The sequence below is a fragment of the Poecilia latipinna genome, unplaced genomic scaffold, assembly GCF_001443285.1.
Source record: "Poecilia latipinna isolate Pla-1442-1.1 unplaced genomic scaffold, P_latipinna-1.0 Scaffold117, whole genome shotgun sequence".
Lineage (NCBI taxonomy): Eukaryota > Metazoa > Chordata > Actinopteri > Cyprinodontiformes > Poeciliidae > Poecilia > Poecilia latipinna.
Genome location: NW_015112733.1, coordinates 361,493 through 378,671, shown reverse-complemented (window position 1 = coordinate 378,671; position 17,179 = coordinate 361,493). Strand labels below are relative to the sequence as shown.

The following is a 17,179-nucleotide window of genomic DNA, read 5'->3' as shown; positions in this document are numbered from 1 at the left end:
CGGCAGTTAATTTCCTGCCTAATTAACGGCAGGAAATTAACTGCCGTTAATTAGGTAGTTAATTTCTAATTAACAGCCTAATTAACTAACTAATTAACTGTGACAGTTAATTAGTTACAGTGTAATTTAGGCAGCATATAAATGCTGTGATTATTCATTTATGAAATTATACGTAAATTGATGCCAAGAATGCCAAAAAAACAAAATGCCCACCACCCTCACCTTAGAAAATAGTAATGAGCTGTAAGTTTTCCGTTCCTCGGGCGCATGGGCGATCCATTTGAGGATGGCTTTGTATACCGTCTTCTCCTGCTTTACAATGAGTAAGTCACTTTCAATGATTTGAACTAGCTGTTGAGCAGAGAGCTGAAGGAAATCTGCGCAGGTGTCAACAACTTCTTTGAAATGACTCAGAATGTATAGTTCGGACTTCTCTCTCAGTTCTGGGTGGTAGAACGTATCTGTAAGCATCCAGATGCTGAGACAGTTCTGTGGGTTCAGCTGCTTTTCTAAATAATCACTACAGGCTTGTAAAAGGCCAGTCATATTATAACGGTCTGCTACTATGAAGAGTTCCTGTGCATTTTGTCCTGTCAGAAGAACATTGCCTGTGTAGGCAAACTCGATAATAAGGCACATTAGGCTGGTTGACACTCCAGGGATGTCAAAGGTCACACAGTCTGGTGTTGACCAGTGGCTAAACAGAGCTCTGTGAAGAAACAAAACAAATAGTCATTGGACTGAAAATGAATACTCACATATTTCCAGATCATGTAGTGCATACTGAATCCATAAAACAGGATAATCACAGTTTATCATTAAATGTTCTTCTTACCTCTATTAGGCTTATTTATCTTACTACTCTCTGCTCCTTAACAAGCCACCCTCTTTTACTTTTTCACATCAAATCTGCCGTATCTCCTGCCAAGAGCTTACCTGAAATATGGGCTGCATTTGCACAAGACGACCTTGTGTACGTAGAATTCACCGCCGTCCACTCTGATCACTGTGTCACAAAGCTGCTGCCTCATGCAGAGCTTGTTATGCAGTGACATATTTTAACCAATCTTTGCTCCCTAGGATTAAAGACCTTTCTATTCTCCTCAGTCTTGGACTGATTTCCTGCAGAAACGAAAGGCTGTGAGAATTTCAGAACTCTCACAGGGTCTGACATTTCAGTTTCTGTGATGTCACATGAACTAGTCATTAGAATTCCAAAGGTAACCATTCCAAGGATAAATCCAGCTGTCTTTATTAAATTAGCTATGTTAAAAATCGGCCACATAAATAATTTCAGTTTAGATAACATATCAATTAACTGGAAAATATCCTACTAACCTACTACTTAAAGCTGTAGTATGTAACTATTAAAATATATATTTTTACATATTTTTTGAAACTGTTATGTCTTGACAGTATTGACAGTATGTCATGAGACAGATATGTGAAAAAATTCATTTTCTCTTCCTTCTTCCAGTACACCCAGCGCTAACTCGAAACAACCAATCAGAAGCAAGGGGCGGGTCTTAACTAGCGCCGCAGCTCCTCCCCCATCTGACTCCTCCCCTTTTCCCCCGCCTATGACGGCAAGGAGGGATTGGAGGAGATTAAACTTTTCACAAATATCTGTCATACTATGGTGACAGTTTTAACAAATATGTTAAAAAAAACAACAAAAAACATATTCTTTATAAAAATTACATAGTGCACCTTTAGCTCTTCTTCACCCATTCAAACCTTCTCCAAATACCCAGAACCAAAATGAGGATTTTGTACGTTTGCTGAACAAATACTGCAAACAATACAAACTCATATTTCTGTTACAACATAACACAAAGTGTGAATCTTGCAATCAAAATATGTATTTGTAAATAAAACTAACACAGTAAGTCATAAATCAGTGAACCTAATTAAATATAAAAACTAAAAGCTGATGGTTATCCTACTGTGTAAAAACTTGCACCTACCTCGTCACAAGCCTTCACAGCCGGTTTTTCTTCTGACTGCAGTCATTAAATTAAAAATACACACAGCATTTGTTCAAATGGTTCCACTTTATTGGCATCCACTGAATCACTTTCCTTAGAGAAAAACCACGTCTCCTTTCAGAACTAGCATTAGAGAGAAACACAACAGCCGGATGGTAGGAAAAATATCTAAATACTATCAAGTTTAGCAAATTGGGGGGGTAAAATGTTACCAGGATCCTTTCTGGTGTACAGTAGTTTAAAGTTGTTGCTCTTTTAAAGCCAAAGACATATTTATGACTTTGGTCTGGAAACAAATGAAGCTGTTTAGCTTAACTTACTCCTTTTTTTAAAAAAATATATATTTGTGCTTCTGAGGCAGCCAGGAGACTCTGCTCAGAGTTCAGTAAACATTTCTCACTTTCACAGCTTTTCCAAACCCCTTTTTTGTAAGATAAAAAATAAAATAAAAAATGGTTTTCTCTCCGTTAGCGGGAGCCGTCATGTTCCTCAGAAAGCATCGACTAATTTATTGTCTATGATGAAAAGTCAGAGACGTCTGTGTGTGTAGGGGTGTGTTTTCTTTTTCTTGCTGTGTATGACCCCTCAAAGATGGCCACATATAGCAGCCGTCACAGAGAGCAATTAAAGATAATCACGCCAAACGGAATAAATAAAATCAGAGCTAAATTTCATTCTGACCTTAATTTCAAAACCAAATCCAGTTGTTCCTCATCTCCACCTATCCCAGCATCCCTCCCTGCATCCCTACACCAACAGACATGAATTCTCTCTTATTCCTCTACAAAAATATCTAATAAAACATAAAAAAAGGGACTCTCATCCAAAGGGAAATATTTTGGTATTTGTTTTAGGCCTTCGAGGCTCAGAACGTCAGTACGCCTGAGGATTAAAACGAAACAAAAAAAACTGAAATGGCCCTGAAGTTTATTTCCCAGTCAGACGGATTTTGATAAGTGAATTTGTTTTTTCTTTGTATTTCCAAACTCTAAACATGCAACATAAGGCATTTTTTTCCTTTCAGAAGATACTGTATTTTTAGGTTTTAGCGTTTCCCATGTATCGTTTACACACAAGCACATACAAAACAGTTTCTTTGAAAGAAAACTTTGTAATATTTCTTCAGTCCAGCTTGTTTTTGCAAAACTAACATCAATGAACTTAACCATATGTCTAAACCTAAAAACACACACACAAAAAAGGGATACTTTTGGGTTGGAAACAGTTTTTTGTTGGTTTTTTTTGTCAAAAACCAGAAGACAAGAATTTATCTTTTAATTTGATCATTTCTATCTGGAAGCTTTTACTCAACACATCTGGTTTAAGCGGACTTAAAAGTGTTACTAAACTTAAGATGTGATGTAACAGATGAGAAAACAAAACTCCACCCCTGCTGAGCCCAACATGATCTTTTCACACACTAAACTGCTCATCTGGCAGAGTGTTGATAAAAAGCCTCCAAGCCAGCCAAGAAAAAACAAAACCCAAAATAAAACTAACGAATATTATCCTCTTCAGCCTGCATCCATAACCTAGACCAATTGGGGAAACGCATCACATGGGATGAGGCTTTAACTGAAACAACATTTCACCATTTAAAAGCAAATAAAAAATATCAGGAACACAAACTTCCAGGCTGGTGGCAGAGACTCCATTCGGGCAGAGTCTCTGTTCTCCTCTGCTTCTCTTCTCATTGTCTTCTAGTCCAGATGAGTTTAGCGGGTGGACTAAGCTGCTCTTCTGAGAGAACATGTGCCTTCAGTGTTGGAGGCAAAGCCAGGTGCGTCCTTGTTGCTCAAACACGGGGCTGAGGTCGGCTGAGGAGGGAAGTCGCAGGAGTCTGTTCAGCCTGGCAGCTCTCAGTCGGTGGAGAAGAGGTCTCCGGCGGAGGGGAGGGGAGCCAAGCCGCCGGTGACGTTGGGCAGCAGCGACAGATCCGGAAGACTCTGGATGTGGGACTTGAGCTCCTTTCTCACCTGAGTCACTCGCGCCAGTTTCTGTTTGTACTCCTGCGGAAGAAGAGTGGGGGCCCGCGTTTATCGGCGACGCCTCGAAAGGTTTTGGTTCATGAGAAACAAAAATATTTCCGGGAATGTAAAACGTCTTAAAACGTTTGCGGCAAATCAGGAATCTAAGCACTGCAGAATTTTAAAATAGATGTTGTGCTTTACCTCCAGCTTCTTCTCCCTTTCCACTAGCGCCTCCTTCTGGCTGCTGATGTATTCAGTCAGCATGCGGGCGAGCTGCCGGCGGTCTTCCAGCTCCGCTGCCAGCCGTCCGTTGTACTCCGCCAGCAGCAAACACGCCTCGTCCACCGTTTTTGACAGCTTGTCCGCCGCCTCCTTGTCTGAATAGGAGGTAAAGCTGTTGTTGTCTTTGCAGAATTTCTTTCACCGAGTTCATTTCAGTTCAAGCAATGCTACGCTTTTTTTTTATTTTTACAAATGCCTTATTCTCTAAACGTTTATTTGGTTAGTGAGAACTCCATACAATATTTACTCCAATCTAACATCAATAATTAACCTATTTAAATTATTTTATTAAATTACATTTACTTGTTTATTTATTTATTTACAATTAATTCAAAACACCACATGCATTAACTAATTGTTTAACCACTTACTGTCCAAAGTTTTATACATAATTTTATTTTATTTTTTCAAAGTACAACCCTAATACTCTGATCTATAATGTAAATAACCCCGATTTTAAAAGTTAAATAAATAAATAAATAAATAAATAAATAAATAAATAAATAAATAAATAAATAGTTTGTCACATTTTACCAGTAATCTTCTCTAGGAGGGAAACATCCTGAACTTCCTGTGGAAGTGAGGCGATCTTCTGGCGCACCGCTGCGTCGCCTGATGCGGCGTTCTCCAAGTCCTGCAGAGCTTTCACCAGCTCCTCTGTCTGAAAATGGTAATGATCGAAAACACAAGGAATAAATCAGAAAAAAAAAAAAAAGGATCAGCAGCGTTATCTGATACTGTTACTGTACGATGCCAGCGTTCGTACCAGCTGATTCGCGGCGGAATCCGAGTTGCGGGGAGATGTGTGGCTTCTGTAGTCATCGTCGTCATCCTCTTCATCCTCCTGGATCTTCTGATAACTTCGTTTTACAGCCTTTTTCTCTTCTGCAGATAAATGACACAGGGCAGAAATGTGCATTAGATCATATACATATATAACTGTAGTGAGGGCGGCTCTATATAAACATAGCTATGAAGCAATTATGTCGTTATTAAATGATCAAACCTGAGGGTCTGGGGCTGCTGGAGTCCTCTATGGCCAGTTTGAGCTGCTGAATGAAATCACCTCTGTAGAGATTCCTCTCCTTCCAGATGTTCAGCAGCCTCTCCATTTGCTTTTTACAACCATCATCCACTTCACTGCAGAGAGGCAAGACAACAGCCAAATGGAATAAGAACAAGCTTTAAAAACACACACACAAAGGTGTTTTTCAACTTGTCCAAACAAGTTAGATATGTCTACAAAAAATAGTAGGAAGCTATATTTGAAGAGTTTTTTGAGTTTATTCCACTTATAAGTTTGAACAAAGGGAACAAACTACATTTAAGCGTGAGACGTCCAGGCAGAAACCTGGATGCATGCAATTTTATGTCAGTGCTAAGCTTAATTTGTGATAAAAAAAACCTTACTGATTTTCGTTAATTTATTTTATTTATTTATTTAGGGACAATGCACGTAAACTGACACTGCTGAAAATGTGCCAGAATTAGCCAAAAGGCTGTTTTTCATCTGCCGTCCCTGAACAACGCTCAATTTGTCCTGCTAAAAACAACCTAATTCTGTCAATAAATACAAAAGGAAAAACTATCAATACAAACAATAACGAAGAAACTACGACACAATTATCATAAAAAGTACAAGAAGTAATTAAAACTGAATCAATCTGTCATTTGGATGGCAAAACACCTTTAAAAACTGGTTTCACAATATTGTATACAGAATATTCTACTTCAGTATACGTGAGCAAATTTTAGAAAGATGCTAAAATTAAAATCATTTGCAGTCAGTCCAGTTCAACAGCAAAGAGTCGAGTGATTATTTTCAAACGATCCGACCTAAAATGTTTATCATCCGTGGTTGATATAAAGCCTCTGACTTATCACTGCTCACACCAACTCCTCCCATAGAACTCAAGCAGAGGATGTTTTTAGAACATACAGATGCTCTAAAAACACCTGTGTGTTTTTAGAGCATCTGTAAGTTTGTAGAAAACACACAGATGACTTGTTGAAATATACCTTGCTACATGGGAGCAGGCGTCCACAAGGACAGACTCAAAGTCTTTGGTGAACTCGGGTCCTTTCTTCTTGCTGTTCTGGATGACGTCATTTGCCAGATACAGGAATGTCAACTTCCTGTTGCTTTTAGCTAGAAAACACACAGAGAAATATATTTAAGACAAACTGCTTTCTAATCAACAAGGAAAAGTCTCAATTAATAATGTGTCAGCTCATTGTTTGATTGATTACTAAAGGAGAGTGATTTGTGTGGCAATAATAATTTTTAATAACATAAAAATAACTTTTTGTTTATTTCTGCCCAGCAATTAAATCCTGGTTCATTCCCAATGGAGCAACAATCACATAAAACGACAACATCTGCATTAGGATTAAAACTGCATTAAATATTGCCAGGATACCAAAATTTTACATAAAAAAGAAAGAAAGAAAAAGCCACAAAAATAGCAACATGTCACAATACAGACATAAATTTCAATTAGTTGGATATTGACATGGTTTTTAGACTTTGCTTTTAAAAAATATGCTTTTCTTTTAAAATTGTTAAGACGCATAGCAATGTGAAATCACACAGTTGTTGAATATTGCAAAGTTACAATTACTTGTCACAAACAAATTATGAAACAGGACCTATTAGACACATTTTTGTGCTTCCGTTTTGGCCTCTACTACTTCGAAAAACAGTCCAAGTGCTTAAAAAAAAAAAAAAAAAAAAACACTCCGCTGGTTTTTGGCAGTAACTTATTGTACTTTAGAGTCTGGAAAATGAGTCACTTAAAAAAACCCTTTGACATCAGCAGGCACTGGCCCTCACCTAGCAAAGCCCAGCCCGTTACCTAGCAACCTGAGCGAAGCACAGCCTGTAACCTAGCAACCTCAGAAGACAGGCCCATTACTTAGAGCTCAAAATAGGCAGAACTGAGCAGACAAAAAATCTCATTATCTAAGAAGAATGTTGAGCAAATAAAAATGAACATATTTTGTATATTCTGTTCAAGGCAGCATAATAGGTCACCTTTATCGTTCTTCAGCATCCTCAAGCTCTTCTATTACTTTGTACGTAACTTGTTCTACTTCAGCATCTAAATCATCTTAATCTGATTTAGGGCTGTCAATGTTTGTCCAATTTGTCTAATGTTACTGTATGTTACGGGCATACCAAGAGGAGACATAATAATGCAAGTTATTTTTTAGCTCAGTCAGGAACCAGGTTTATATATTACAAAGATAATATATAAACCTGATCCTGGGTGCATCAAATACAGAGGCTGTTGAATAAAGGCCACTAAAGTCACAAAAACTTTTAAAAATCAAAATGTGGAGGGTGAAACTTGATCTCCTAATGTGGCGCAGTTGACAACTTGTTTGGAAAAAAAAAATCACAAGTGAATAAATTATATGCAACATCAAATATTTGTCAAACAACGCCTAAATTACTTTTCTTTTTTCAATTCAAACTTAAAGACCGTACATATATTCACACATGTGTAATGCTTTGAGAAAGTACAACCAATTCAGCCTTTATACACTTCCTCACCTTGCAACCACAAACTCAATGTATTTTGGTAGGATTTTCTTTTTTTGAGACATGAAGTTGAATTAAAATTATACATAGAGTTCAATATAATAAAAATAAAAAACTGAAAAGTGTGGGAGGTATGAGTAATGACCCCTTCTTCACGCTATTACCCTAAATAAATACTAATGTAACCAACTGCCTTCTGACATCACCTAATTAAGAAATAGAAACCCACGTGTGTAATTTGATCTCTACATTACATGGTTATTCTATGTAAACCTGACATACCAGACAGTTTAAAAACACAATAACCTGAGTTTTTAGCATCCCAAGGAGAACTGTTCAATTTGTCATCTAAAAAACTAAATGTATGTAGCATTTTGCAGATGTATTACCTAAACCCCCAACAGAACTGTTTTATCTGACATGACCTAATATTAAAAAAAAAACAAAAAACAAGGACTATTCAGGCATACAACTAGCAAGCTGATTTCTCTAATTTACATGAGGTTAAGTTTAAGAAAATCTAATTTACAAAACCTCTGCTTAACAAGAAACAAGCTTGTAAATCACGACATTCCAAAGCTAACATCAACCTAAATTTTACTTAAAAATGTACCTTACACCGAAATACAGAAATATAATCAGCAGAGAGTGTGTGTGTGTGTGTGTGTGTGTGTGTGTGTGTGTGTGTGTGTGTGTGTGTGTCTTACCCTTCTTCAGCTCCCGGTGCCACACTTTGACGATGAGGCCCGAGTGTTTGCGGTGGTGAATGATCCACAAAGAGAGAGTCTGGACGCTCTGCTGGGAGCTGCTCAGCTCCGTCAGCTTCTTCTCCAGGGCCGACTCGGAGAAGGACGACATGCCGACCACTTCTTCTGTTCCCGCTCCCAGCACAAACTGAGCCCGACCTGCTCCAAAGCAACTGAGCTCCGAGCTATTTTGAAGGAGCTCGCACCGTCATCAAAACTGAAGTTGCGCAGCTTAACTCGCAGATAATCGGCATCAGCTTTGTGCACTGAACAGAGAGCTGTTTCTAACGCTGTTGTGGCTCTTAAATGATAAATTATAGAGAAATATGGTGATGAAAACCAGCAGGAGGAAGCTGCTGTGCCTTTGAACCGAGTTGTGTTTGTTTACAGGAGACGCTAACGTTAGCTAACAGCTAAGCAGCTATCTGCAGAGAAGTGGAGCGCCGAGCTCCTCTGCGCTCTAACCCGGTGTAAAACAAACCCGCGTTTCCGAAACGTTCCTCTTCAGTATTTCTAGCACACTGCTGAAAAACGAACAACAGCAAAAGACTGGGTTAAAACTCACACTCTGCCTTTGGTCGCATAAACTCATGTAAAAATGGCTCGAAAAAATGGCAACTTGCACTTTCACCCTGTCATGTGCGTCGCAGACAATAGACGTCACTGGTTGGAACCTTGCTGCAAGCTGATGAGTCTATCATCAGGTTCTTTATATTCTTTCCATTCGTACCAAAAAGTTTTAGGGAGATGTCTGTCGGTTTATAATCGATAATATGTATAAAGATTTTTGTTTTACGTTGGGATGATATTGTCCTTGAACAGTTGTTCAAGAATGGAAGAAAATAATTATTTTTTTAATTAATTTGATTGTATTTTTTAGCAAAGCTTTTTTTATTCACAAATGTAAATTCAATAGAAAAATTCCTTACTTTGTGACTTAAAATTGACCTACTGAACTACTTCCAGTTACTATCTCATTCAAAAAACTATAAGGCATTTAAATCACTCAGTTTATAGCTTTAATTTATCTACATGATGTTCTAATAACCCGTCGCTACTGTTGTTACTTTTATATGGTATGATGTTTTTTGTATACTTGTTGTACTTTGTTCTTTAAAAAAAGAGAGTCTGTAACACTCATCAAATCTTAAAATAAGAAACAACAATCCACCAAATCTTGTCATGTTTGATGAAAATATTGTTTAAAGGCTAAAATCAGAAGTGCAACTTTCTAGATATAAACTATTCACATATATTTTGGCTTTGTACAATTCTTGAAAGATATAATACGATTTTGGTTCAAATAACAGGTTATTTCTGGGTTTTCCAGGGAGGCATGGTATTAGGAGAAGACATATATTTGCTTAAGGTCCCTTTGGCAGCTTGTAAAGAACTAAATATAAGAAGATGGTTTGTAAACAAAAATTTGAGTATAATGAATGAAATATCTTACATGGAGCTGGGATTTCAGAATAAGAATAATTTTTTTAGATTGTTTCTCACACTTTTGTTTTAGAATGCTTTCAATAATTCAAAAATAAAAATAAAAAGGTTCAAAAATCAAGTTTGTTTTATCAAAAGCATCACATATCATTATGTTTGGACAGATGAGCTCATTTTCATAGACATTTGCCTCCACGACACCGTGGCTGAAAAAAAGCACACTATCCCAGTCAAAACAATGGGTTAGGGATTTGGAGACAGGTAATCTTCAGCCAGATTGTATTCCAATGCAAAAAGTGTGTTTAGTAATTTGAGGCTACAATGTCACCAAAATGCAAACGGATCTACGCCTCTTGTCAACATTTCTCTTGTGATGTGCCTTAATTTGAGGAAACTGGACGGTAGAAATGTAGCAGAAACAAAAGGGAAGGTTCTATTCACAAAACTCACAATGATTATAAAAACCTGTCAGGCAATTGGATGTCTTAAACTGATTGTTTCATGTATATTACTGCACAATATTTTCACAGCTTTACTAAAAGTACATATAAAACATGAAGGTAATGCTCAGGTACTCTGTGCTTTTGGTCAATTAAATAAAATGTTCATGTACTAGTTAAATGTAAAATCAGTGGATAATAAGAATGGCACCACAAATTGGCCATTTAGGAACAACTGGTTGATTTCCAGTTGCACTGCTTGTCCTGGGTTTGAATTACGGCCTTGGTTCTTCATGGAGTAAGTTTGTACATTTTCCCCATGGATGTGTGGGAATAACTGAGTACTCCATCTTCTTTCCACCATCCAAAAACATGAAAGCTGATTGGTTGTTATCAATGTACTATGAGGGCATGAAAACCAGAATCAGCAAACAAACAACAAAAAGCAATGCATGACTCCACCAGAAATATGTTTCTTTACCAAAACAGAATTTCTGACCAAAATAATGCATGAGAGTAGAATAAGTGTTTTTCCTTTGTCAAAAACTTTTGCCGTTTTTTTTTTTTTTTTTTTTTTTTTCTTTTGGCTTTTTACATGTCTCCAGCTCATTTTCATGAGGGGAAACGCTACAGTCTCACAAACAAATTCAACATGCAAACAAGCTTCTTTGAATCAGCATTCCCTTGAAAAGATGCAAAGTGTTCCTTCCTGTCACTGGAGGCTCCTCGCCTCAGCGGAGGCCTCTTATAAACGAGTCCTGCTTCTTTTCATACAGGCTACATGAGTTTTGTCAGCAGAGGTGTTTGAGCTGAGTTTTGAATAATGTTTCTTGCCGTCTTCCTCTCCTCAGGCTGGCTGATGCTGCAGTTAGCTGCTGGGGAGCTAGATTATACGTCTCAGGCTGAGGGGATGCAGCTCCAGGGTGACTTTTCCTTCGCAGGACTCTTTCCCCTCCATTATACTGACGTCCCTGCTAATGGTCTGCCTGCTTTGGTTCCATGTGATCAGTAAGCACTCAGTCAATACTTGTCTTCATTTACCGCCAACAATTTTTTTACTTTTTTTTTTAAATTGCTCGTTTTTGTTTTGTTTTGTTTTGTTTTTTTTGTTGTTTTTTTTTACACTTTTCAGAGGAAGACCTAACAAACACGGGTTTCACTTGATGCAAGCCATGAGATTCGCTGTAGAAGAAATCAACAACAACTCCGGCCCGCTGCCTCTGCTGCCAGGAGTAAAGCTCGGCTACCAGATGTACGACATCTGCTCCAACCCGGCCAGTGTCCTGGCCACGCTGGACCTGCTGGAGCAGCAGTACCAGAACTTCAGCAAAGTTCAGAGAGCAGTTGGTGTGATTGGACCAGACAGCAGCAGCAAGACTTTCACGCCAGCCGCTCTGCTGGGGGCTTATGTGATTCCACAGGTGGGAGTTTTAATATATTTTTGGTTGTGCTCATGAAATGTACATGATTTGTCTCTTTTAAAGATTTAAATTAGAATTGTCCTAATTTTTTTTTTTTTTAAAAAAGAGGGGAAAAAGTACTTTTAGGATTTCTTAGTTTTTGCTTTTCTGTTACGCTTAGACGATTCAAATAATTAGACAATTTTTAACACCAGACAAATATAACCTAAGTAAAATACAACGAAATTATGATTTCATTTATAATAGGGAAACAAGCTTTCCAAACTAATCTGACTGTATGGGGACAAAAAACATAACTGGTTGTGCTCACTTTGGTGGCATTTGTCCTGCTGTTCCTTTGCTTTACTTGTGTTGCTTTTTTCCTTGATAAATTAAATCATTATTCTGATTTTCCTCACATAGAAAAATAATTGTTTGATGATCAAAAATATTGGACACCATCGAAATTAACTGTGACAAAATAGCAAAAATAAAATCTGCAAAGCCATTTAATATAATTTGCCACATCCCGATTGCTCGCTGTAGATCTCTTATGAAGCATCAAATGAAATGCTGAGCAACAAGGAGATCTATCCATCGTTCTTCCGCACGATTCCAAGCGACAAGAACCAGGTGGAAGCCATGATCCAGCTGTTGGTCCGGTTCAACTGGATGTGGGTAGCTCTTTTAGGCAGCGACAACGACTATGGCCTGCAGGGCATGAAGAGCCTGTCGGAGCAAGCCCCCCACCACGGCATCTGCATCCCATACCAAGGAATCATCCCCACGGCCTCCGACGACACGGTTCAGACCATGAGGAACATGGTGGACAACATACTGAAAACCAAGGTGAACACCATCGTGGTGTTTTCAAGCAAGACAAAGTTCCACGACTTCCTCCCATATGTGCTGGAGAGAAACATTACAGAAAAGGTGTGGATCGGGACGGAGGACTGGTCGCCGTCCACTCTCATATCCGGGATTCCTGGGATCCAGACCATCGGCACCGTGCTCGGGATCTCGGTCAAGGACGCCGCCATTCCTGGGTTTGACGAGTTCCAGAAGAACATGGTCGAGATCTCAATGCAGCACGTCAACGGAGACGCCAACACGACACTCGGCGGTGGCAATGACTGTCTGCAGAGCACAGACCTGTACTCCCTCGCCAGGAACAACTTCTCCATGGATAAATATGACATCACCTCCGCCTTCAATGTTTACAAGGCAGTTTATGCTCTAGCTCAGGCTCTGCATCAAGCTCTTGACTGTGATTCCGGAGAATGCAGCGGGAGAAGTGTGTCTCCACCAGAGGTAATGTGAAGCAAACATCTCCTGATCTGAAACATTTAACCAACTGTTGAAGCTCCGTGTCTTTGTCCTCTCTCCTCTCCAGCTTCTGGCGCAGCTCAGGAAGGTTCGATTTTCTCTCGGCAACTCTCCTGTGTATTTTGACATTCATGGAGACCCACCCACCGGGTACGATATAGTGTCCTGGGTTTGGAGGGGGACGGACTGGTCTCTCAGAGTGGTAGGCTCCTTCACGCCGGACCCCATCGCCCTCACAGTGGATGCCAGTCTGATAGAGTGGCACGGCAAAGAAGACTCAGAATCGGTACGACAGACGATGTTTCACGTTTTTTAGTTGAAATCGAATGAGAGGCAAAAATAAATGTCATTAATCAGAAGCTATAGGCCCAGAAATGTCAGCCCGTATTAAATAAGTCAGTTGTGTTTGTTGATCAGTTCTGGGTCACTCTGTAAAAAAAAAAAAAAAAAAAAAGAAAACGAGTTAAATAAATAAATACCAAAATGATTAAATTATTTATTTATTAATTTATCCTGGCAAAACTTTGTGAGTTTCAAGTTTCACTGCAAACCTTTAAAAAATTAAGAAACATCTAAACTTTAGCATCAAATAAATTATTAAATGAAATTGTTCAAGTTCTCAGATTCAATGTAATAAACTAAAACTGTGTTATTTCTTCTGTTGTTTTCATCACCATGTTTTCTTTTCTTGTTTTCTTTTTAACCATCAAAGCAATAATAATAACGCAATAATAATAACAATAACCATATTAATATATATTTTAGTTTTTTTCACTCCCCAAATAAATCATATATATATATATATATATATATATATATATATATATATATATATTTGCAGTTCCCACCTCCATGTATGATTTAAACCTTTAGATTTTAACTTGGTATGCTTTAAGCAATCGTGCAGCTGTTCTTTTCTCTTTTTTTCAAACCTCTTACTCCTGAAGTTGTGTCTTGTTTCATTTATATTTCTTCTACAAAGTAATTTCTTTTCTTTTCCTTCAAACCGTGCTGGATGTACCCGAGTCCTTCTGCTCCCCACCTTGCCCAAAAGGTCACAAGAAGCTGCTGACAGGTCAGCATGCCTGCTGCTTCGACTGCCAGGCCTGTCCCTCGGCCACGTTCCTCAATATAAGTGGTAATGCACAGACGGGAAACAGAAACTCACTAGAGTTAATTAATATCTGTGATCTCATTAAACAAGACGGGTCTAACATCAACTAGTATCTGTTTACATCTGATCTTTATATAGTAGATAAATACATTTAGATGCAGTGCAGAGAGAGCCAAAGCTAAATAAATTAAAATCTGTGAAATAGAAACATTAGAATCCAGATTATTCTTCAGTCTTTTTTTTGTATATATATATAAAATTGCTATAGTTTGAGTGGATTGCCTTCATTTATAAACACTTGAGAAAAGGCAGATTTACTGTTTAAATAAACTGTTCAGTTTTATTATTTATTGTACAAATCGAATACATTTACCTTTTCACTGAACAGTTGTTGTGTGTGCGTGAATGACCAGCAGGTGGCGCCGAATTCACATCTTATATTCTGACACTAATGGACAATTAGACCAAAATTTGATCCTTCTTGAATTGTTTATGAAAATGTGTACAAAATAAGATGCAAATATGCTTCTATACAAGCTCAACATTCCAGTTTTTCTCTGACATTTTATGTTTTTTATTTTCTCTCTCTCTCTCTTCCAGACCTGACGGATTGTCAGGCCTGTCTGCCGGAGCAGTGGGCCCCCCCATCCAGTGAGGAGTGTCTGAATAGGACGGTGGTACAGCTGGACTGGGACCACCCTCTCTCCATAGCTCTCCTCTTCTTCCTGACCACCTGCGTCCTCCTGACCTCCAGCACGGCCGTAATCCTCCTGCTCAACCTGAACACGCCGGTGGGCAAGTCCGCCGGGGGCCGCACCTGCCTGCTGATGCTGGCGGCCCTGACGGTCGCCGCCCTGAGCACTTTGTGCCACTTTGGCCGGCCGTCCCCGGCGGCCTGCGTCCTGAAGCAGACTCTGTTCACCATCAGCTTCTCTGTGTGTCTGGCCTGCATCACGGTGCGCTCCCTGCAGGTCGTGTGCATATTCAAGTTTGCGTCCAGGCTGCCGCCGGCCTACGACAGGTGGATGAAAAAGCAGGGCCCAGAGGTCACCATCTTTCTGGTGTCTGCCACTATCCTGCTCATCTCAGTGCTCCGGTTGTCCGTCGACACGCCGCAGCCTTCCCAGGACCTGCAGTTCTACCAAGACAAAATTGTCTGGGAGTGCAGCAAAACCCTCTCCGTCGGCTCCGGCATTGAGCTGGCGTACGTCTCTCTCCTCAGCGTCCTCTGCTTCTCTTTCAGCTACATGGGGAAGGACCTGCCGGCCAACTACAACGAAGCCAAGTGTGTCACCTTCAGCCTGATGGTGTACATGATCTCCTGGATGAGCTTCTTCACCCTCTACCTCATCAACAGAGAAACCTTCACCATGGCGGCGCAGGTGTTCGCCACGCTCTTCAGCGTCCTGGCCTTCCTGGCTGGATACTTCCTCCCCAAAATGTACATTATCGTTCTGAGGCCCCAGATGAACACCACAGCGCACTTCCAGAACTGCATTCAGATGTACACCATGAACAAAAACTGAAACTTGATCAAGTTTGTGTTATCTAATAACCACAAACTTTAGTGCGTTATATTGAGATTTTCATGTGGTGGACCAGCACAAAGTAATGCATAATTGTAAAGTGACAGCAAGTGACACAGTTTTGATATTTTTTGGCAAAAGGTCAGGGAGAAAGACCAACAAAACGACCATGACTTATATTTCATCTGTTGTTACATTTATAGCAGAGATTTTATTTAGCCTTTTTTTTTTTTTTTTGTGTTTGAGTAATATCTTTTAAGCTTCATCTTTTGACAGTACTGGCGTAAAGTAATAGAATAAAGCTTTGACTTATTAACATGTTAGGATGTTTGGTATGATAAAAATAACATTTTGTTAATCTGCTGAAAAAAAGAGTTATTTTATGTTGACTCTACAAAAAAAGATAATCAACAGAAATGAATCTTGTTGACAATGAAAGGAAAATGTTGGGATGAAATTAATAAAATTGAATTTGGTCATACAATTTTGTTGCTGTGGAGAGTAAAATATGAAGTGTTGTCATGTGACTGACGTTCCTGTGAATCTGCCTGCTGTGCGATGAAGTGAGTTTATCTTATCCACCAACATCAACAAATAATTTGCACAAATTTATTCCTTTTTAGTTCGAGTCAGACATTTTTTTCCTTCATTTTCTAGTTAGTGCGTTCTCAGAAACATACAGTAAGTTTCTGAGTGATTTTTCTTTTTGTTTTGATGTTAAAGATTACATTTAACATCACAACAATACATTTTGATGTTTCCTTTTGGGATTGTGTGTAATGGACACACACAAAAGTGCAGAAATGGAAGGAGAAGAAGAAAGGAGATAGGTGATTTTCTTTTATTTTTTTAATTCGAAATACAATCTGAAAAGTGTGGCATGCACTTGTGTATTTGAATTCTGTTAATATCTCATCTGTCACTGCAGTAAAAGCTTAAAGTCTTGTCAGCTTTTAACATTTTTTGTAAAAAAGAAAAATAAATAATGGAAAAAAATGTAAGAGAAAAACAAATGAACAAATCAACAGAGACTGGAAATTTTGCCTTTGAACATTAACTTTCAAGTCTTGCAACAAATTCTACTTGGATTTGCATCTGGGCTTTAACAAGGACACACAAATGCACTTGATCTAAACCATGACTGGGGTTACGTCAAGTTTTTTGGAGCCTCTGACAGGATTACTTTGTATTTAGTCCCAGTCATCTTCATTTAAACTCTGACCAGCGAATCTGAAGAAAAGCATAATGCTGCCACCACCATGTTTCACTGTGGGACTGGTGTGTTGTGGGTAATGTACAGCGTTTGCTTTCCTGCCCACAGTGTTCCTTGGTCTTCAGGAAGTTTTATGAACTTCATAAAACAACTGAAATTCAATAAAGATAAAATCACCTACTTTTGA

General features: G+C 38.8%; 3 protein-coding genes and 1 long non-coding RNA gene across 4 annotated transcripts in view; 2 read left to right on the top strand and 2 right to left on the bottom strand.

Annotated features, from left to right (window-relative positions):
- The window catches only part of LOC106944901 (kelch-like protein 10), a 10,103-nt gene extending 8,946 nt beyond the window's left edge, over window positions 1–1,157 (bottom strand). The window contains exons 1-2 of the mRNA XM_015028222.1: window positions 937–1,157; window positions 223–709 (exon numbers count right to left, since the gene is read on the bottom strand). Coding sequence (XP_014883708.1) covers window positions 223–709; window positions 937–1,055 — 606 coding nt within the window. The 5' untranslated portion in view covers window positions 1,056–1,157. The remainder of the gene's footprint in view (window positions 1–222; window positions 710–936) is intronic.
- Window positions 1,158–2,899: 1,742 nt separating this feature from the next.
- On the bottom strand, window positions 2,900–9,151 carry rprd1b (regulation of nuclear pre-mRNA domain containing 1B). The gene is made up of 7 exons (XM_015028218.1): window positions 8,492–9,151; window positions 6,260–6,389; window positions 5,247–5,380; window positions 5,007–5,125; window positions 4,775–4,901; window positions 4,160–4,335; window positions 2,900–3,997 (listed from the first exon to the last, which is right to left on the bottom strand). The coding sequence occupies exons 1-7, from the start codon at window positions 8,640–8,642 to the stop codon at window positions 3,848–3,850; spliced, it is 987 nt and encodes a 328-aa protein (XP_014883704.1). The 5' UTR covers window positions 8,643–9,151; the 3' UTR covers window positions 2,900–3,847.
- The window catches only part of LOC106944900 (uncharacterized), a 15,721-nt gene continuing 7,641 nt past the window's right edge, over window positions 9,100–17,179 (top strand). The window contains exons 1-2 of the long non-coding RNA XR_001424434.1: window positions 9,100–9,169; window positions 16,056–16,062. This is a non-coding gene — a long non-coding RNA (uncharacterized LOC106944900). The remainder of the gene's footprint in view (window positions 9,170–16,055; window positions 16,063–17,179) is intronic.
- Window positions 10,286–16,049, top strand: tas1r1 (taste receptor, type 1, member 1). Its single transcript, XM_015028221.1, has 6 exons — window positions 10,286–11,421; window positions 11,546–11,834; window positions 12,360–13,124; window positions 13,207–13,446; window positions 14,166–14,277; window positions 14,854–16,049. The coding sequence occupies exons 1-6, from the start codon at window positions 11,237–11,239 to the stop codon at window positions 15,777–15,779; spliced, it is 2,517 nt and encodes an 838-aa protein (XP_014883707.1). The 5' UTR covers window positions 10,286–11,236; the 3' UTR covers window positions 15,780–16,049.

Excerpts from the sequence above, each read along its gene's own strand:
- rprd1b (XM_015028218.1), bottom strand. The coding sequence starts at position 8,642 with ATGTCGTCCTTCTCCGAGTCGGCCCTGGAGAAGAAGCTGACGGAGCTG. Across the intron at positions 6,390-8,491 it reads GCACCGGGAGCTGAAGAAGG|CTAAAAGCAACAGGAAGTTG; the intron begins GTAAGACACACA and ends TGTGTTTTCTAG. Across the intron at positions 4,336-4,774 it reads CCTCCTAGAGAAGATTACTG|ACAAGGAGGCGGCGGACAAG; the intron begins GTAAAATGTGAC and ends CCTCCTATTCAG.
- tas1r1 (XM_015028221.1), top strand. The coding sequence starts at position 11,237 with ATGTTTCTTGCCGTCTTCCTCTCCTCAGGCTGGCTGATGCTGCAGTTA. Across the intron at positions 11,422-11,545 it reads GCTTTGGTTCCATGTGATCA|AGGAAGACCTAACAAACACG; the intron begins GTAAGCACTCAG and ends TACACTTTTCAG. Across the intron at positions 11,835-12,359 it reads GGGCTTATGTGATTCCACAG|ATCTCTTATGAAGCATCAAA; the intron begins GTGGGAGTTTTA and ends TGCTCGCTGTAG.